General features: G+C 39.9%; 1 protein-coding gene across 1 annotated transcript in view; it reads right to left on the bottom strand.

Annotated features, from left to right (window-relative positions):
- Positions 1–4,903: 4,903 nt before the first annotated feature.
- CCDC17 (coiled-coil domain containing 17) overlaps positions 4,904–22,147 on the bottom strand; it is a gene marked incomplete at its 5' end in the record, with an annotated part of 30,872 nt that continues 13,628 nt past the window's right edge. The window contains 11 exons of the mRNA XM_081322758.1: positions 4,904–5,256; positions 9,205–9,311; positions 9,423–9,627; positions 13,119–13,211; positions 14,035–14,188; positions 16,076–16,233; positions 17,244–17,354; positions 17,649–17,871; positions 19,269–19,484; positions 19,788–19,873; positions 21,374–21,603. Coding sequence (XP_081178884.1) covers positions 5,140–5,256; positions 9,205–9,311; positions 9,423–9,627; positions 13,119–13,211; positions 14,035–14,188; positions 16,076–16,233; positions 17,244–17,354; positions 17,649–17,871; positions 19,269–19,484; positions 19,788–19,873; positions 21,374–21,603 — 1,700 coding nt within the window. The 3' untranslated portion in view covers positions 4,904–5,139. The remainder of the gene's footprint in view (positions 5,257–9,204; positions 9,312–9,422; positions 9,628–13,118; positions 13,212–14,034; positions 14,189–16,075; positions 16,234–17,243; positions 17,355–17,648; positions 17,872–19,268; positions 19,485–19,787; positions 19,874–21,373; positions 21,604–22,147) is intronic.

Here is a 22,147-nt window from a genome sequence, read left to right as displayed (position 1 = left end):
GCCGCACCCACCCCATTGCCGGCAATGGCAAAACTGTCCCAATACGTTGCGTGATGTCATGTCTGGACTAAAGGAAAACCCAGGTGGAGTCAGAAAGTTTGCACATAGTCCATTTTGAAGGATTACTACCTAGTGCTCAATAAAAGTGATTCATAAATTGTCAAAGCCGAAAAACCACTCAATAATATGAACTTATTGAACCCTGATCCAAACAAATGTAGCTTTTTGGATTGTAGATAGGACAAAATCAATGGCTCCAAAACTCCTTTAGGAATTAAATATGAGACAATGCAATCTTACTAGTAACAGTATACAATCTGAAATGTAGTTTTAACTAAGTACCTAGTTAGCAAGAATTAAGGGAAAGATAAACTTCCTTCAAGAAAGCTCTTCTATAATTGTATCATGCCCAGACAACAACTTTTCAAGAGAAATAACTAGATAGTTTGCGTTGCACTGGACCGATCATTGTCTCTCCCCATAAGTAAGTACACACACTATGCTTTTCTGTGTCTACTCTGCAAGTGAATGCAATTTGTTGATTCTTCCCTGGAGTTAAAAATACATGAGATATTTTTCATCACTAACCTTATTGCTAAACATTTTTACCTAATACATGATATATTTTTAGCTTCTTGTTTGCACCAAGATAAAATAAGACTTGAGGTAGAGCTGACTGAGACACATAAGAAAGTAGCATTTGATGAGAATATAAGAATATGAAAGATTTACTAATAATGATGGTGGCATTTTATTAATATGGGCAAATAGAGACTCTTGAGATGTATCCATTTGAACCTTGTACCTGAACTGACATGGACTTCTTGAGATAGCAACTTCAATTTCAGACTAAAACTAAAATATACTGATGTAATGGATTTCCGATTGAGATTTTCCTAGTTTTACATTTACTAAGAAAAGAAAAGTTCAACTAGAATATAGTGCAAGGAGTAAGCATATTTATGCTCTGAAATGTTTGGCACCAGACTTCCCTTGGTCCAGCAGTTATAAATAATTGCAAAATACTTTGGCAGTTGCAGTATATGTACATAAAGAAGGATATGTGCCTACCAGTGATCTGGTACAGGGGTCCCCGGTCTCTGGACCTGCACCAATCCACAACATGCTAGAAACCAGGGCAAGCAAGCAAAGCCCCATTCACAGAATGCAGGCAGCACATGAAATCACACACTCCCTTCGGTCCACAGAAAAACCCCTCCATGGAACCAATCCCTGGTGCCCAAAAATTTTGGGGGCACTAATCTAGTACATCATTGGTTTTGATACTGAGCTACTTCAGAAAAGTACAGCTGTAGTGCAAATGTTTTGCACTTAAAAACAATTGTTCTGGGTAGGAATGCTGTGGAAAATACATTGTTTCAATTTCTTGTGTTTTGAGATTTTTTTTTGTCTAGAATCTGGTTAAACTTTATTCTCTGAGAGACCTATAGATATTTGGCAGTTCTATATGTTGTTAGTCAGAATACAAACTTGAGCCTTACTTTGCATGAGAGACTGATGGTAATTTGAGCATTCTTTAGCGTACTTTTTAGTATTGGAATATAAATTGATATTTTTCAAGTCCTTTGGATGGCTGGAGAATTCTGAGGATTGAAATCTACAATTTTAACTCAACTTTCCCTTGCTTTCTATAATTTTCTTAAATACGTTTTTTGTTCTTTCTTGTTAGCCTCTATTTCTTTGCAACACTTATTTAACTATATCTTGTCTCTTATTGCTGTTCTTTGGAATTCTGCATTTATTTGGTGTACCAGTTGTCTTTCACCTTCTGGATTTTTTCAGCTATAACAGGGGTGTCAAACTCACATTATCATGTGACATGTCGCAACGTATCATGGCTTTTTCCATTGCCGGCAATGAGGTGGGTGCAGTTTCACCATGATGCATCTGGCTGGCAGTTTGACACCCCTGAACTATAGCATATTTTGAGTTATAAAAATTAATCTTACCAAATCTTTATTGTGTAATCATGGAATATTGCTGAAATTGTATCTTCTTTGTCTGATTATTTTGTTTGTTTTAGGTTAAAGTAATATAAGAGGTTGTTTGAGAAAGAGCTACAATTAGCACCTGGTCTTGCTTTTGCTGATGAAAGAGAATTTTTCTATCTTTACTTGCAGAATATATAATTAATTTGCTTTCAATGATATCTGTGTAGAGTCAGTTTTCTTTTAGGTTATAGGAAGAAGGTATTTTGCTATAAATATTGCTTTTTTCTTGGCAGAACTGTTCTGCGTCATGGTTTATTTTATAGACCAAGGCCAGATTTTTCTGTTTTTCATCATTTCAGTCACATAGAGTACTATGGCATCTTTTTGGTGTTGAATAGATGTGGCAAACCATCATAAATTCATTCAGCTTTGTTTCCTTTATATCTATGGTAATTGATTCACTTGCCCTGGACCAAAATTGAGATAATTCTATCATTCGGGGGTTGTATCAGAACACCAACATCAACATTCTGTTAATAATGACGATAATCGGATTTTTTTATGATTTTTTTCCTTCACAGTAAGTTTAATGTTCTTTTAATATGAAGTGGTTCAGTTCACTAATTCATACAATGTCAAAGTTCAGTCTTACTCTGACAACATCATGTTTGCCTTGGTTCGTGATTTTGACATTCCATCAGTGGTATGCAATGGTATACATATCCTTACAGTGCTGGATTTCTTTTTGCCTTCAGTCATATTGGTGACTGGAGGTCCTTTTGGCTTTAGTTTAATGACATAAGTACCAATAGTATTTGTGTTTTCCCTCTGCTCCTCTAGTAGTTTTCTAACATCTTCCAATATGCTGGTGGTGCACTGCTTATGATGAATGTCCATTGGTTTTCTTAACAATACTGGAATGGATTACTGCTTCTTTTCCAATGGATTATATTTAATCTGATTTTTCATCTATGACTTGCCCATTGTAGGTGACCCTCCTGGAAATGTATGTTCCAGTTGGTACAACTTAATAATGGGATGGATAAGCTCCTTCCTCAATCAAAACTAGTAGTCTATGAAGGGAATGTTCCAGGAAGAGATTTTTTTCCAAAATAATTTTATCTTTTTAGGTATGTACTTTTTAAAATATTTCACCAGAATAGCTATGCAAGGCAAAGCAGACATCAGAGCACTGTTGTCAGAGCATCTAACAATCTGCACTCACTCTGGCAAAAAAAAAAATCCCCTGTGCAATTTGGCCATTTTTTCCCCCCAGAGCTACCTTCAGGGAATTAAGTCTTTAGTTAAATCTATTCCTCAGATGTGTGCTTGATTGAAGATATTATTTGAAGAGACTGGTTTCTGTGGTAAAGAGTGCTGAATTTAATGTAAGTTCCTTTTAAGTGAGCCCCTCCCATCTCAACTGCCCGCCCAGCCCACCAGCATGCACAAAACTGCCTTGGCATGTTCAGTGACTACTTATTCCTGCTACACCATACCAGGAGGACTGGGTCTTCTCTCTCCCCACCATATCTGGTAAGCTCTTTTCAGCCTTAAGAAAGATCCTGTTGTTAGCTTCCTAGTTGTGACTCGCATCAGCTGGGCATACCTGTCAGCAGCTGCAGAAAAAGGCAAAAGTAAAAAAGATCCAGGAATTGTGGGACAGGGAAAGAATCCCCCAGCATAATGGAATAACGAAAAGGCCAGGAACCAGTGGCGGGATTCAGCCTGTTCGCGCCACTGCAGCAGAACCGGTAGCTAATTTTTTGTTGTCCAGGCCCAGAATAGGCTTCCAGAAGCAGCATCCACAAAGAGAACCGTTTGTTCACATATTTGAATCCCACCATTGCCAGGAACTCCCTGCCCATGGCAGATTTCTGCATACCAATGAGCACTGGGGGGGGGGGTGGTTCTCACCCCCTGAGGCACCCCTATGTTAATTGCTTAACTGCAATTGGGAGAGCCAGGATTGCAATTTAGGGGAATGGTCACATGGGCATCTCAGTGACAACTTCACTGAAGTTCAAGTTTAAGATCCTTCAAGGCAGCAAATACACACCTTCCTATTTTTCCCACGACAACCTGGGCTGAGAAAGAGCATCTGGCCCAAGGTCACCCAGGCAGTTTTCAGGCCTAAGGTGTGACTAGAACTCGCAGTCTCCTGCTTTGTTGTCTGCTGCCTTAAGCACTAGACCCAACTAGGAGAGATGCGAGTGTTAGTTTTTAGCATCTTGCAGTATTTTGTTTTCATAAAAAGTTTTATTATGTATACATAAATAGGCAATTACATCCATTGCAAAATACAGTTTGTGCTGCCTAGCCAAATATATTTACACCATTGTACACCCTCATTAAAACCAGATAACCCATTTTTTTTAAAAAAATGCTCAATTTGAGTTCAAATCCACTTAGCCTTGAAATTCTTTGAATGACCATTAGCCTAAAGGAAGATGATGGAAAATAATATAAGATCTTTAAGTATCAAAAATGCAGAATGTGATGGTAAATACATTTAAATTATTTGGAAGGGAATATTCATATTCCATTTTAAGAAGTGGTAGTTACATTAGCAAAAATAATTTATTTAACTGAAGTAAAGGAAAAAGTATGCAAAAGGGGGAAAACGGAAAAGAACAGTTTTAAAACACTATTTACTTTGATTACATAGAATGATATAAATCAGCCTTTTTATTGCTATATTAGTGCAGATCTACTTCCTAAACAGAGTGAACAGCATCATTTATAAATCATACGATTATACAGGGATTGATATCTTTCCAAGGTAACAGTAACTTGTTTTTGGCCCTGCTCTTTCCACAATAGTTTTTCATATGATAGATTATTAAACCTAGATCAATAAACTTATCTGTAACTTCCAAATCAGAAAATGTATTCATTCAAGAAAGTCGCAAAACAACAAACAAATCACTGCAAAAACAAAATCCTCAAGATGAAGAATAAAACCCCTTTTATTTAATTGTCAGACAAATTGAATGCATGTGAATACAGCATGTATTTGAGTAGTTACAAACAACTGGAGAAAAACACTTGAGTTCTTTCCATGTTAATTGAATGATTTGCCAAAAAAAACCTTTGGGTTCTTCTACCAATTCTGTTTCGGATAGATGAGTCCAAGCCATTCTAGTTTACTACAACAAACTATTCTTCCTCTAGCACTTGTATAGGATTAGGCTTCTGTAGGATCAAGTATGGCTGGTGACTCTGGTGGGAAAGGCAGCTCAGGTTTTTGGGTGCTAAAGATGTGTAGCCTCAAAGTAGCATCGCCATACCTCTTGTGTTCTGGCTAAAATGAAGACAGAAGTGATAAGGCTTGACTAAGACACAACATTCCCATAGAGTAGAATGAAAGCTAAATCAATTGATTCTTACGCACATGACATTGCTTCTATGGCTTGTAAAACATGGCTTTTAAAATGGTTTAATGTTTAAAACTACTGAAATAGGCCAATTAAGAATGTTGAAGTAATAAGAATAGGATCTGAGGCCATCTCTGGATTTTTACAACTGAGTGGCATATTATGTAGATGTTTGCTCAATCTACTGTTTACTGACTAAATCGTACTAGGCTTATATAATACACAAAGTTGTAAATCATGCTGATAAATAATGGCTTGGTTTGGCAATAGCACTTAGACTTATACTAATTCATAATGCTTTACAGCCCTCTCTAAGCAGTTTACAAAATCAGCATATTGCCCCCAACAATCTGGGTCCTCATTTTACTGACCTCGGAAGGATGGAAGGCTGAGTCAACCTTGAGCTAGTCAGAATTCAACAAAATCCTCAAGTCAGCAGAATTAGCCTGCTGGAATTCTGCAATCTAACCATTGCGCCACCTTGGCTCTTAATTTAGTTGACATTAAGCTAAAAGCAAACCAGATTGTCCCATTTTACAATGTGAATAACATTTTCTTAACTGAGGGGGAGGAGGAGTTACCTTAATTTTAATGCATTTGTTGTTGTTAGCTGCGAAGTCGTGTCCGACCCATCGCGACCCTATGGACAACATTCCTCCAGGCCTTCCTGTCCTCTACCATCTTCTGGAGTCCATTTAAGCTCACGCCTACTGCTTCAGTAACTCCATCCAGCCACCTCATTCTCTGTCGTCCCCTTCTTCTATTGCCCTCGATCTTTCCCAGCATTAGGCTCTTCTCCAGCGAGTCCTTCCTTCTCATTAGGTGGCCAAAGTACTTGAGTTTTAGCTTCAGGATCTGGCCTTCTAAAGAGCAGTCAGGATTGATCTCCTCTAGGACTGACCGGTTTGATCGCCTTGCGGTCCAAGGGACTCGCAGGAGTCTTCTCCAGCACCACAGTTCAAAGGCCTCAATTCTTTGGCGCTCAGCCTTTCTTATGGTCCAACTTTCACTGCCATACATTGCAACTGGGAAGACCATAGCCTTGACTATACGCACTTTTGTTGACAGGGTGATGTCTCTGCTTTTTAGTGTGCTGTCTAGATTTGCCATGGCTTTCCTCCCCAGGAGCAAGCGTCTTTTAATTTCTTGGCTACAGTCCCCATCTGCAGTGATCTTGGAGCCCAGGAAAATAAAATCTGTCACTACCTCCATTTCTTCCCCATCTATTTGCCAGGAATTGAGAGGGCCAGATGCCATGATCTTGGTTTTCTTAATGTTAAGTTTCAACCCAAGTTTTGCACTCTCCTTCTTCACCTGCAACAAGAGGCTCTTTAGTTCTTCTTCACTTTCTGCCATTAGAGTGGTATCATCTGCGTATCTTAGGTTGTTGATATTTCTTCCGGCAATCTTAATTCCAACTTTTGATTCATCTAGCCCTGCCTTTCTCATGATGTGCTCTGCATATAAGTTAAATAGGCAGGGCGACAGTATACAGCCTTGCCGGACTCCTTTCCCAATTTTGAACCAATCAGTGGTTCCGTGTCCAGTTCTCACTGTTGCTTCTTGACCCGCATATAGGTTTCTCAAGAGACAAATAAGATGGTCTGGTACTCCCATCTCTTTAAGAACTTGCCACATTTTGTTATGATCCACACAGTCAAATGCTTTAGCATAGTCAATGAAGCAGAAGTAGATGTTTTTCTGGAACTCCCTAGCTTTCTCCATGATCCAGCGTATGTTGGCAATTTGATCTCTAGTTCCTCTGCCTCTTCGAAATCCTGCCTGCACTTCTGGTAGTTCTCGATCCACATACTGCTGAAGTCTAGCTTGTAGGATTTTAAGCATGACTTTACTAGCATGAGAAATGAGTGCAATGGTGCGATAGTTTGAACATTCTTTGGCACTGCCTTTCTTTGGAATTGGAATATAAACTGATCTTTTCCAATCCTGTGGCCATTGTTGAGTTTTCCAAATTTGCTGGCAAATTGAGTGTAGCACTTTTACTGCATTGTCTTTTAAGATTTTGAATAGCTCAGCTGGAATACTGTCACTTCCACTAGCTTTGTTGTTGCTCAGCTTTTCTAAGGCCCACTTCACTTCACATTCTAGGATGTCTGGCTCGAGGTCAGTGACCACCTCATTGTGATTATCAGGGACGTTAAGCTCATTCTTGTATAGTTCTTCTGTGTAATTTTGCCACCTCTTCTTAATCTCTTCTGCCTCGGTTAGGTCCCTGCCATTTTGGTCCTTTATCATGCCCATTTTTGCATTAAACGTTCCCTTCATTTCTCCAATTTTCTTGAAAAGATCTCTGGTCCTCCCTATTCTATTGTTTTCTTCTATTTCTTTGCACTGTTCATTTAAGAAGGCATTCTTATCTCTTCTAGCTATTCTCTGGAATTCTGCATTCAATTGGGTGTATCTTTCTTTTTCTCCCTTGCCTTTCGCTTCCCTCCTTTCCTCAGCTATTTGCAAAGCTTCCTCAGACAGCCATTTTGCTTTCTTGCATTTCTTTTTCTTTGGGATGGTTTTGGTTGCTACCTGTTGTACAATGTCGCGAACCTCTGTCCATAGTTCTTCAGGCACTCTGTCTATCAGATCTAATTCCTTAAATCTATTTGTCACCTCTACTGTATATTCAACAGGGATATGATTTAATTCATACCTGAGTGGCCTAGTGCTTTTCCCTACTTTCTTCAGTTTAAGCCTAAACTTTCCAAGGAGAAGCTCATGGTCTGAGCCACAGTCAGCTCCTGGTCTTGTTTTTACTGACTGTATAGAGCTTCTCCATCTTTGGCTGCAGAGCATATAGTCAATCTGATTTCTGTGTTGACCATCTGGTGATGTCCATGTGTAGAGCCGTCTCTTGGGTTGTTGGAAAAGAGTGTTTGCTATGACCATCGTATTCTCTTGACAGAATTCTATCAGCCTGTGCCCTGCTTCATTTTGCACTCCAAGGCCAAACTTGCCTGTTATTCCAGTTATCTTTTGGCTTCCTACTTTAGCATTCCAATCCCCCATGATGATAAGAACATCATTTTTTGGTGTTAGTTCTATAAGGTGCTGTAGTGCTTCATAGAACTGGTCGATTTCATCCTCTTCAGCACTGGTGGTTGGGGCATAGACCTGGACTACTGTGATATTGAATGGTTTGCCTTGGATTCGAACTGAGATCATTCTGTCATTTTGAGGATTGTATCCCAGTATTGCTTTTCCTACTCTTTTATTGACTATGAAGGCTACTCCATTTCTTCTGAAGGATTCTTGCCCACAGTAGTATACCTGATGGTCATCTGAATTAAATTCACCCATTCCTGTCCATTTTAGTTCGCTGATACCTAAGATGTCAATGTTCAGTCTTGTCATCTCTTGTTTGACCACATCCAGTTTTCCTTGATTCATGGATCTTACATTCCAGGTTCCTATGGAGAAAAAATCTTTACAGCATCGGACTTTCCTTTCACCACCAGACACATCCACAGCTGAGCGTCCTTTCGGCTTTGGCCCAGTCGCTTCATTCTTTCTGGCGCTACTAGTACTAGCCCTCTGCTCTTCCCCAGTAGCATATTGGACGCCTTCCGACCTGAGGGGCTCATCTTCCAGCGTCATATCGTTTTGCCTTTTGGTACTGTCCATAGGGTTTTCATGGCAAAGATACTGGAGTGGGTTGCCATTTCCTTCTCCAGTGGATCACGTTTTGTCAGAACTCTCTGCTATGACCTGTCCGTCTTGGGTGGCCCTGCACGGCATAGCTCATAGCTTCATTGAATTACGCAAGCCCCTTCGCCACGACAAGGCAGTAATCCATGAAGGGGTTTAATGCATTTACTATTTCCTAAACTAAACCTTGGCATGCTACATTTGAGTGGACTTACCACAGTGGGCAAAACTGTTATAGGTGGCACAGGACTTTGATACAGAGATGATGTATGGGTTCCAATATTCCACGTAGTCATTCTGGATCCCTTTTCCTTCTTTGCACCTATAGAGGCAGAGTGGAGATCATTTTATTATTGTAAGAGAGGAGCACCATGAAAATCTTGATTCCTGAAGACAATCATAGCTTCAAGATCTCTAAAACAGCAGCACATACCTGCAAACATCACTTCACAAGATTCAAACCGTTTGGTTAGTCTGAACGCAGCCCAGGCAGTTAACCATTGTTCACTCCCTAAAGATGGATAATGGGAGGTGAATTTGTTGTCCCAGAATGCAGACGTTTCCCTTCCACTGGGGCAGTGATAAAAGCGAGCAACAAGGATCATATCTTCTTGTGGCATAACATCCCAAAATATTACCTGAGAGGAGATCAAAAGAAATCTACAATGTTCAGTAGAAAGTTGTATGGCTCTAATGTTTTCGCCATTGTCCATCCATTCCTTCTATCATTTCTTTAAATAGGTGTTTCTCACCACAAAATCTATGCAGGTAGTCCTCGGTTTAGGACCACAGTTGAGCCCAAAATTTACGTTGCTAAGTGAGTTTTACTCCATTAATAATAATAATAATAATTTTATTTATTTATTTATTTATTTATTTATTTATTCAACTGCAGTTAATCACTGCAGTTGTTCAATTAGTAACACGGTTGTTAAGTGAATCTGATTTACCCATTGACTTTGTCAAAAGGTTGCAAAATGTGATCACAGGACCTTGGGACACAGCAACGGTCGTAAATAACCAGTTGCCAAACATCTGAATTTTGATCACAAGATCATTGGGATGCTGCAAAGGTCAGACGGTAAGTGAAAAGTGGTCATAAGTCACTTTTTTCAGTGCATTTGTGACTTTGAACAGTTATTAAATGAACTGCTGTAAGTCAAGGGCTACCTGTATCTGTGAACTAGCTTCTCACAGAGAGTCGTAGTACCGTTTTTCTTTATCAGCTGCTTGCATCAGCATTTCTGAAAAATGCTCTTCTTTTGCAACTTTACTTGGTAGAAAAAGATGGTCCTTGCTTAACAACCATTCATTCAGAGACTCTTTGAACTTGTGACAATGCTGGATGAGTGCTACTTAGGATAAATTCTCAAAGTCTGGATGCTGCAGCATTCCTGAAGTCACAGGATAGTGATTTGGAGGATTGGTGACTAGCTCACAAATATAATATTGCAGCATCCTACAATCGTATGGTTGCTATTTGTAACTTTTGCCACTGACTTCCAATAAGCAAAGTGAATGGGGAAGTCAGCAGGAAGTCTCAAATAGTGACCACATGCCATTGTACTTAACAACTGTATGGGATTCACTTAATGATGGCAACCAGAACTACCATCGCTAATCAGTGTGGTCACGTGACATTGTATTTTGTGGTTAGCCATGGAAACTCCAGTTCCAACTGAGGGGTCCTTGGTGCTCTCTGAGCTTACTTAATATTTATATGTTACTTATATGTAAGAGTGTAGGTCTATACATATGTTGTATATAGTATGTTTAAATGTGTGTTATGTATGTGTACACTTTGAGATCAAGGAACTAAATTTAATTTTTAACGTGTGCCATTGTACCCATAGTAAAAAAATGACAATAAAGGTTATCTATCTACTTGTTTTCCTGCAGACATTTCATTACCCAAACTAGGTAATATCATCATTGCTAGAAAGGAGTGTAGTAAGGAGCACCCCTTACTAGCACTGATGATGTTACCTAGTCTGGGTAATGAAATGTCTGCAAGAAAAACAAGTAAGCTCAGAGAGCACTAAGGACCCGTCATGTCAGCCCTGAGCTACAAATATTCTCCTTTGTTAGTTCCAATTGCCTTCATTAATAAAGACTACCTGCAATAGATTTATTAGATTTATTAGATTTATATACCGCCCTTTCCTGAAGGACTCAGGGCGGTTTACAGGGCATTTTAAAATCATACCAATACAAAATATAAAAGTTAAAAGACAATTAAAAAGATTAAAGTATCCCTGAAAATAGAACCCCAGTTAAAATTCTCAGCTGGGGCCAGAGAGCTCAAAGAGCCAAGTCTTCAGTTCCTGGCAGAATGAACGCAGGTCAGGGGCAGTCCTGAGCTCCACAGGCAGCTGGTTCCAGAGGGCAGGCGCACCCACAGAGACAGTGGCGTAGCGTGGGTTGTCAGCACCCGGGGCAAGGCAAGTAATTTGCACCCCCTAACCCATGGATTTTAGCACTCGAGTCTCTTCCACTAGATTAGTTAAAGAAACCCTTACCCCCTAAGCACATGTATTGTTTGTTATGAAAATACTGATGTAATTAAAGTAAAATGCATCTAATGCGCCCCCCCCAGATGTTGCGCCCGGTGCGGCCGGCCCCCCCTGCACCCCCCACACTACGCCACTGCACAGAGAAGGCCCTCCCCCTGGCTGTTATCTGCCGGCAATCTTTTACCGGCGGCACCCTGAGAAGACCTTCCCTGTGAGAGCGTGCTGGACGAAGGGAACTTGATGCTGGCAGCAGGTGTTCCCTCAAATATCCCGGACCCAAGCCATTTAGGGCTTTATAGGTCATCACCAGCACTTTGAATCTCACCCGGAGGGCAACCGGAAGCCAATGCAGCTCACGGAGTAGAGGTGTTACATGGGAGTATCAGGAAACCCCCATCACAACTCGCGCGGCCGCATTCTGCACCAGTTGTAGTCTCCGAATGGTCCTCAAGGGCAGCCCCACGTAGAGAGCATTGCAATAGTCTAAACGGGAGGTCACAAGCGCATGAGTGACTGTGCGTAGGGCATCTCGGTCCAGGTAGGGTCGCAACTGGCGCACCAGGCGAACCTGGGCAAAAGCCCCCCTGGTCACGGCTCCTATATGATCTTCAAAATTGAGTTGTGAGTCCAGGAGGACACCCAAGTTGCGAGCCCTATCAACGGGGGGTAACACCTCACCCCCCATCGTTAAAGGTGGAATAGTTTGGTTAGCCCGAGATGCCGATATGCAAAGCCACTCAGTCTTGGCAGGATTGAGACGAAGCCTGTTTCTCCCCATCCAGACCTGGACCGCCTCCAGGCAACGGGACATCACGTTTTGCCTAATTTCTTTATATCTTTATATCTTCACAATTATGTTATAAGGCAGTTCCAATAACATTTTTTGATAAATTGTCTTATGATGTTACTGTGAGCTATAAAGGATCTAAGGGCCCATTTATAGTATCATGATTTTTATTCCCCAATCCCTCCCAAACAATTTGGTTTATGATTGCCTTCACTGCTCCAGACCTAGAAACACTCAGTGTTTTCTTCAACCGAGAATATCCTTCAAATAATACTCCTTCCCTTTTCACATATTGTGCACGACAATGAATTGCAAATAAATCCAAGCAGTTGCTATGAGAGAGCTCTTCAACCATTGACACGCCTGTAAAAGAATCTCTTAACACAATGGGGAATGGAGACCTGAAAATTGAGAGGCAGAATTGGAAATGCTCACCAACCATCTCTGCAAAGCTTCAACACTGCAGACCAAGAAGAAATGCCTTTAGCAAGAGTAGGGAATTAATTAATTATCTGTTGTGTAAATTTGGTGCAATGGTTTTAAGGTACAGGCCTAGAAATTCGGAGATTGTGAGCTCTAGTCTTGCATTAAGCATGAAAGCCAGCTGGGTAACTTAGGGCACGTCACTCGTTCTTATCCCATGTTGTGGGGAAAATAGGAAGAGAAAGGAGCATTATGTATCTTCACCACCTTGAGTTACTTATAAAGTAATAAAGGCAGGATGAAAATTGAATATGTAATAAGATCTTTCAGGGGCAAAGCTGATTCTGGAACAGTATAAAGATTTCCTGTAGAAATATAAGTCCCACAATCTGAACCTTCTGCATACCTGTTCTTCTCCAAATATGAAATAACTGTGTTTGATATCTGATCTGATGAAATCAGTGCAATAATTAAATCCTGTATTGCTGGTGCAAATCACCTGAGAGGATTAAGAAAAATAGAGTTCGTCTCCTTGCTTAAGTCATTTAATACATTTCTTATATTTGAGTCAAATGCTTGGATGATTCTGTTGCAGTAAAGCTTAATAACATGAATTGCAGACTACAAAACGTGAGGGATGCTATAGTCCAAATATACAGTACGGACCTTGGATAACATTAGATTACAATAATTCTTAGCTCTTCTTGTTTTTGGCTTGGCTTCAGGCACCTCACAAATTGCAGTTGACAATATACTCTTCTGCATCTAATGGGTGCCAATGTAAGCAATTATTGTGTCAGATTGTTTCATCTATTCAATACAATATTGTCTATTGTCTGGCAATAGATCTCAGGATTTTAGACGCATCTTTTTCAGTTCACAAAGATACCAAGGGCTGCGCCTTTTGAATGCATGAAATATGCCTTTCTCCCATAGAAAAATTAGAATGTAAGAGTATTTAAGCCCAATCTCCTAGATATGCATAAGTGCAACAAGAATTCAAACATGCCTAAACTATACATAAAAGAATAAATTTGACTTAATAAGAAACACTGTAGAAAATGATATTTACACATCACAATGGTTACCTAAATTAACTTCCTTTGTACCTAGACATAAAATACAAATGTACGAACTTATATTTAACTTGCGTACTCTTGCATCTTCAAACTGAATGTTATGCCACATTAAAATTCAGTTTTTAGAACACATTAAAAATGTGATTGGCAATGTGTGAACTTGGACCTTTAGGCTAATTCAGTAAGTCACAGTTCAGTAAACTACGGACTAACCAATGATAAATTCACACATTTGCTACCTACCTGACCAGTTTTCTGATGGTAACCTGTCAACCGGATGGCCCCATTGCCTGGTGGGGCACCTTTCACTTTATCAAGAATGATTCCCAGTCGTATTTTTTTTGGCTGCCTGCAGTTTCTCTGCTCGGCAATTGGACTTGGGGGTATTTTTTCACCTCTGCTGGAATTATTAGATGCTGATTAGTTCAGATATTCTTCTTCCACACCTCATGAAATAATATGTACCATCTTTATCAGGCCCCAGGGGAAAAATAATTTTCCACCAAAAAACCCCTAAGAAAATAAATCTTCCAACATGGAGAGAAAGAAGAAAATTAATCTGAAAACCGAATCGCACTGAATCTTTACCTGGAATAGGCTGGAGAAGCCTCTGATCTGTTTCTAGGTGCTGCCAATGCCACAGTCAGGAAAATAGTGTAGTGGAAGAAGGGGGACATGAACAAGGAGGGGGGGTTGTGTGTGTGTTGAATATGAACAGAACACAACATTAAAGTCCAGAAGATTCTTTAAGAAACCCAATACATACCCATTTGGATGAGCAGAGCAGAGAGGAAAGTGAAAGGTAATTGGTGATATAGATGTACAGGTAGGTACAATATAACAAATTGGAAGGAACATAGGAAGAAAAAACAAGTAATTGATCAATTAATCACTGCATTTATTTGGAAAACTATTGGGCACAGCAAAATAAACCCCAAAGCAATAACAAAGAGTAAACCACACACAACAAACGAGCTAAAGTCAGGGTAATCTAGAATGAGCTAACATTAGAAAGTTCTAATTTAAATCATCAGGAATTCAGCTATATAGTTTTTGTTTGTATATCACTGTGGTGCCTTTTTCAGTCAGACAATTTGTAACACTGGTCACTGATCATAACCACAGCTATGGATATTCAGTGAGAAGCTTTCCAATAACAACTGTTTAGAAAACTTCACAGTTACTCAGGAGACTATTTATGTACATTTGTTTGTAAGCCGCCCAGAGTTGCCTCTAGAAGAGATGGGCAGCAAACAAGTCAAATAAATAAATAAATAAATTTTCACTAGTACATTAGGGACTTTTTTTTAAAAAAAATGTTGCTTAATAGTTTAAAAGGTTTTATACAGCAATTATCTCTTCAAAAAGCAGGGCTAATTATAGCCTATTTGTCTGAAAGTGAGCTCCACATAATTTAATGGGACTTAGTGCTTGAGGGACGCGGTGGCTCAGTGGGTTAGGACACTGAGCTTGTCGATCAGAAGGTCGGCAGTTTGGCGGGTCAAATCCTGAGTGCCGTGTAACAGAGTGAGCGCCTGTTACTCGTCCCAGCTTCTGCCAACCTAGCAGTTTGAAAGCACGTAAAAATGCAAGTAGAAAAATAGGGACCACTACGGTGGGAAGGTAACAGCATTCCGTGCGCCTTTGGCATCTAGTCATGCCGGCCACATGACCACGGAGACGTCCTCGGACAAGCGCTGGCTCTTTGGCTTTGAAACAGAGATGAGCACTGGCCCCTAGAGTCGGAAACGACTAGCACGCATGTGCGGGGGAACCTTTACCTTTAGTGCTTGATAGTTAGATATAAAAAGTGATGTAAAGGATCTTAAAAATGGTTTTTTTTTCACATACTACCCTACTGAATTGAAAAGGTGTGTGTAATCTGTGTAGCATACAATTTGCATCTCTATTTAAATCCTACATCAAGTTACACATGCCTCTGATGGTGTGCTGAGCGCTCAAAGGCCGATACCTTTAGTTAATCTGAAAAAAGTACTAGTTCACCAGACTGTCTGATTTTTAGCTCAAAGGAAAGGGTGTGCCATTAAGATTTGAAATATAAATAATGTTTATTTACTTTGGATGTGTACTAAGTACTTGACAAACTGCTGAATATAAAGTGAAGTATATATTTTATTAGAAAGAATTTTTTTTAATTTATTATAACAGCTTTTTAAACAAACAGGGCAAGGGGCAGGGAGCTATGTTGCTATGCTGATTTGTTTTAAAATTGAAAGGAAAGACAATCTTGGAGGGAGAAAATGGTTAATCCTCCTTTTTTCACCTTTCATTAGTTTTTAGCTGGACAGACTGTTCCTGATTAGGAGGAGGATCAACTAAACCAGTGTAAGGAGAAGTAGAAAAGGACAGGCTGGTGGGGGCAGGATGGAAAGAATGCTGGGTTGGAGGAAAATTGATAGGAGGCGCTTTGGAACTGGATGCCTGTGTAGGAGAGAAGAGAGCATAAGAGTATTATTGTAAGCAGCATGTCCATAGGAGAGGACACTGCAAATATTCTGGAGCTGGTTTCCTCTCAAAAAATTAAAATAAAATAAAATAAATGTAAGTGTGTTTGCTGTAACAAACCAATGCACTTTAACTCTGAAGATTGCAACTCCGCTCAAGAGCTTGCAACTTTATTGTTTCAAATATAAATGTGGAGTTGCTGGCTTTTTTCAAGCTTACTACCTTAAGTTTGTAAATGCTTCTTCTCTTGGAAAGTGACATAAAATAATACAGTAGAGAGGTTCTTTCTACAACAGATGTTCCCTAGACATCCTTATGGCTGAATACAGCCATGGTCCAACAGAATGATATTTTGAGTCTTCCCATTTCATACTAACAACCGCTACCGAGTTTGCTGTCTCAACACATGTTTTTTATATTTTCCAAGCAAATACATGGTCAGGCGCATTGTTGTCTTTTTAGCAAATGGGGAAGGGCTCACTGTCTAAAGAATATTTCAGTCTTCGCCTAGCACAGAAATTTGCAGTACCAGTTTGGGGAACTAGAAGATTTGAATGGGTCCTCTGTATTCTCCAAAATGGCAGTTCTTGAGCCAGTTCTTGCAATTGTGTGGTGCTAGATCCAGTAGAAAGAAAGTACGACTGGGATAGTTGCTAACTAGGTTAAAAATATAGGATCAATCTGACTCTCTTGACACTTTGAATTAGCAGCATGTCTGGAAAGTGCTCTCCTATCTGTCCTATGATTTTGGATATTCATGTGTATTTGTTTCTCAGAGAAGTTCTGTTTTCAAGCTGGAGCACTAGGATTAGCCTCGCATCCACACACAGATGCTTAAAATGCTAACAGTTGCAGCATTCAGGAGCGTACTTGAGCATGCATAAATATATAGAAGGAAGGCAATAAGTAAAGTTTTATGCAAAATAAATTAAGTGTTCCAACTGTTCCTATTTGGTATATATTTTGTTTGTGACATGGCAACTCACTGTAGGAGGGTATTTATATAAGGAAGCACTGCCAGGTTGGATATCAGCCATTGATTGCATATCAGCATCTCTTGTGTTCACCAGCCGCAAATAAAGCTCAGCTTTGCCAACCTGAGAAATTAAAGGGAATTTTATATGATCAGAACAGACAGATGAATGCAAACACGACGGGTTGAGCATATATATAATTTGATATATTGCCAAAGATCAGGTATTCTAAGAATGAATAATCAATTTGAGAATCAGTGGTAAACTGGATGAGATCTGGCAGAGAATCTGTCTAAAATCTCAAACACAATAAATACTAAGAAGCTGGCTATGAAAAACTACTGGAATACCTTTTTTATAAATAATAATTGTTTGGGTAGGAAGGCTGTTGCTGTGCTCTGCTCTATTCCTTCTTACCTGGGGCACACCATTCAACTGTTCTTCAGTAAGACTTGGTTTTACAGGAAGTAGCCGTATAGGAACTTTCCAATGCCCACTCATCACTTGGTGCAGGTGGTCAAAAATGTTGATTTTAGCCCATCCTCTGGGGGCCAGATTCTGGATTTCCTGCCCATAAACATCAAAACCTCCAGAAGCCTGAAGCTCAGCTACAAGGCTGATGGACGTTGAAGGAAGGATTCTGAAAAACACAGGAAATCCACAATAATATGGCTACTTTTGATGAAGGATCCAATGTATGTCTGTTTCATAATGTGCTGTAGCATAGACCATGACTTTTAAGAAAATATACACAGTTAGTGTAAAATTACCTCCTAAATAGGAAGAAACAGAATTTAGCAAACCTGAAACTGGATGAAAAGAAGCCATTTTGTGCATATTTAGGTTACATATTGTTCCCAGTGCAAACAAGCTGAAACTTTTCAAAAGTTCTTAGAATAAATCTGACATATTAAAATAATACTACAACGTGTACTAAACAATCTACGGTACCTCATGAATATAGCCACAGAACAGAAATGACAGTAGCTGGCACTCAGTTGGAGATATAGAAATATTAAATAGCAATACTATATTATGCCGGAAGAAATATCAACAACCTAAGATACGCAGATGATACCACTCTAATGGCAGAAAGTGAAGAAGAACTAAAGAGCCTCTTGTTGCAGGTGAAGAAGGAGAGTGCAAAACTTGGGTTGAAACTTAACATTAAGAAAACCAAGATCATGGCATCTGGCCCTCTCAATTCCTGGCAAATAGATGGGGAAGAAATGGAGGTAGTGACAGATTTTATTTTCCTGGGCTCCAAGATCACTGCAGATGGGGACTGTAGCCAAGAAATTAAAAGACGCTTGCTCCTGGGGAGGAAAGCCATGGCAAATCTAGACAGCACACTAAAAAGCAGAGACATCACCCTGTCAACAAAAGTGCGTATAGTCAAGGCTATGGTCTTCCCAGTTGCAATGTATGGCAGTGAAAGTTGGACCATAAGAAAGGCTGAGCGCCAAAGAATTGAGGCCTTTGAACTGTGGTGCTGGAGAAGACTCCTGCGAGTCCCTTGGACTGCAAGGCGATCAAACCGGTCAGTCCTAGAGGAGATCAATCCTGACTGCTCTTTAGAAGGACAGATTCTGAAGCTAAAACTCAAGTACTTTGGCCACCTAATGAGAAGGAAGGACTCACTGGAGAAGAGCCTAATGCTGGGAAAGATCGAGGGCAATAGAAGAAGGGGACGACAGAGAATGAGGTGGCTGGATGGAGTCACTGAAGCAGTAGGCGTGAGCTTAAATGGACTCCAGAAGATGGTAGAGGACAGGAAGGCCTGGAGGAATGTTGTCCATAGGGTCGCGATGGGTCGGACACGACTTCGCAGCTAACAACAACTATATTATTCAAAAAATTTACTTTGACAGCCTTTAACTTAACTTTGTGCTGCTATTAAGAAAATATTTTTCTAGAATTTAGAAATAATTTGTACAGTTACAAAACCATAGTAGAACTGCCAACTGAAAGGCTGTCCACATAATGACTTGCTGGTTAAAAAAGATGTGACATGATGGAAATAGCTTGGAAGCTCACCTTGGGACTGGCTGTCTAGCTGCTAAGATGGCACAGCACACTCTTTGCCTGTCCATCAGAGACTGTGGAGAGTGCCCCATATCGGAGGAGACAATAGGAAGAGGTGTGGACTTCCCTAGCTGCTGCCCATTACGATACAGGCCAGAGACCAGGCGAACATGGTAGAACATAGGATCCAATCCCAAAAGAAAATCATAGAATATTACAAAACCAGATCTGCAGAGAGAGAATAGAGTTAGTTAAATTCATAGTATCCCTTGTTGCTACTTTTTGTGTAGAGCTGGATGAGAACCATCATATCCAAATAGCTTGATCAAAATCTCTATATGCTTGGATGGAGAAAGAACAGAAGGATGAATATATTTACTTCATGTGAAAGTGGCCACTTGATTAAAAAAACAACAAATATTTTATGCAGCTGTGAATTCTAACTGCAACTTATTTAGAAAGGACTGTCTGTCTGTACATGTCCATGAATGTCTCTCAGGACTGAATATTATAGGTTACAGTACTACATACACTGGATCATATGGAGCTGGTCCTAGTGTGTCAGAGGGATCCAGAAAGTACTGATTTGTTCCTGTAGCAGATGATCCCATGGGATTCTATAACAAAGAGGACATGAATTTTATCAGCAAAATCCAACTAATTCTTTAACAGCATATCCTAATTAAACATATCCACCAAGGACTTCTTCCAACATGCTACCGTCTGGAAAGATTAAATGGTAGACAAATTGTGGTGGTAAAACATACCCCTCTAAGCACTTGTGAGCTGCATTCATTACCAGACCCCTGTGATGCCCACCCCACTCCATACCTATGAACTGTTTAAAGTACCCTTGTAAAAAAACATTAATGGCAAGTTGTGTCCTTTTATTCCCCACATATGCAAGCAGAAATCCCCCTTGCCCACATGCACACAGAAGACCTAACGTGCAACCTGCAACCTTGATAGTACCTATTTGGAAAAATGCCTGGCTGCAAAAGTATGGTGTTATATCATAATCACATTTTCAGATGGAATTTATATGCAGAGATATTGATATCTTCACATCTGAGTAGCCAAACTGTTTTCCTGAAAAGACTAAGGATCACTAGGATACTTTTCCCCACATGGAGACTGAAGTTGAGAGAATATTTGCTATTACTATTGACTGAATTATTATTTTACTTTGCCAATGAAACTGAAGATGTTACCTAGCCTGGTAACGAAACGTTTGGAAACCAACCCTCAAGCTTGGAGAACGAACCTTCACGCTCAGGATTTAAGATGATTGGATGGTTGAATTTAAGAAGCTTGGAAAGGATTGAAAAAGGGGAACTGTGCCATGTGGAAGAGTTCTTAAATGCAAAAGCCATTCTGAGACATTGAAATTTGGCACGGTAGTACTTTTTAAGATGATCGTATAAATGCAAAAATGTCTTGCTATATTCGTTTCCCTCTTCCAGTAGCTAGTAGGTGTATTTTTCAATATAACATTGAACACATTTTATGGCATGCCATCACTTGAGTCAAAAATATCTGTAAATATGGATCTGTAATTGTGACTAATTATGGCTGCTGATTTTTCAACTCAGCAACCAAGGGCCAGTGGATGCTAAAGCAAATTTGTTGGAAAGAGAAACTGCAAGATTTTCTTGTATATTCCCTGTGGCAAAGTATTGAAATAAGGGAAGAAGGAAGGAAACTATGGGCAAAACTGCACTACAGCCACTCGTTGTATAGATTGTCTGTCCTGCTCATTTTTCCACAACACTGTTTCCTTGACTGCACATTAACTGAGAGTTAAAGTTAATGAAATCATCACAGATATGACAGAAAAATATTGTCATAAAAGCTAGAGGTCAAAATTTGAATTTCGTTCAAAGCCTAGATTCACGATCCATCTACTGAACTTGAGCTGAATTTAGGGAAAAAAACAAGTCCCATCCTAGAGAAAACTCTGCCTACTTTTTCTCTGTGCTTATAGGAGCAATGTTTTCTTGCCTTCCTTTGTTAGAAAATATGCACTGTAAGCAAAAGCACGGCAGATCGTGCAGACCAAAAAGTTTTATATAACTGCAAAACCTCTCTCAAATTTTTCCAGGGAAAATGGCACTCACCATATTTCTAGTCAGAATGGTGGGATCAGGGAACCCAAGGTGAGGAGGAGGAGGAGGAGGTGGCAGAGGCGGTGCTAGAGGAGGTGGCAGAAGGGGTGGTGATCCCCTTCTAGGCCACTGAAGTTTTCTTCTTTCGCTATTGTGTCTCAGCCTGCCAATCTCAGCATGTAGCTGAGCCATTTCTGCCATGTGTACTTGTTGCAAGTTGTCCAGCTCTAAGTCCAAAGAACCTAATGAAAATGAACAACACACAAAAGCTCATTAATGTAGCATTGTATCCAATGAGAGCACTTCCAAATGCCAATAAAGAATGTAGGGATGGCTGGTCTAATTGGAGAATGTGGATTAAACATGGGAAATTAATAGCTAAATCAGCGGAAAATGTTCAGTGCTTATTCTTTTGGTGTTATAGCTTTTCATCAGTTAGTTCATGGCCCTGTTCCATTTTTGCTGGGTTGACATCAACATTTAGCTACACCTTCAACAGGATATAGTTTCCTCAATGTATAGGTAATACCAAACTAACACCTCCCCCAAATTCTTGCTGCGCAGTCTCATTCAGGTAGCATGTTTTCTGGGAGTGATGACTGATGAACACCAGGAGTGAATGCCCTTTTAACTGATTGTTGCCTTGGTATCAGTTCTTCCTCCTGTCTGTTAAGGCCATTCCCTCTTCCCTCTTCAGGCCTTCTGGTAAATTTGATAAACCTCAAGAATAGCTCAGCTCTTAACGGGCTGAAGGATAGCCAGGACCTTTACTTTACATCCCTTCTC

The sequence above is a fragment of the Vipera berus genome, assembly GCF_964194415.1.
Source record: "Vipera berus genome assembly, chromosome: 3".
Lineage (NCBI taxonomy): Eukaryota > Metazoa > Chordata > Lepidosauria > Squamata > Viperidae > Vipera > Vipera berus.
The sequence above is the reverse complement of the archived record's forward strand: the minus strand, read 5'-3'. Positions and strand labels throughout refer to the sequence as shown.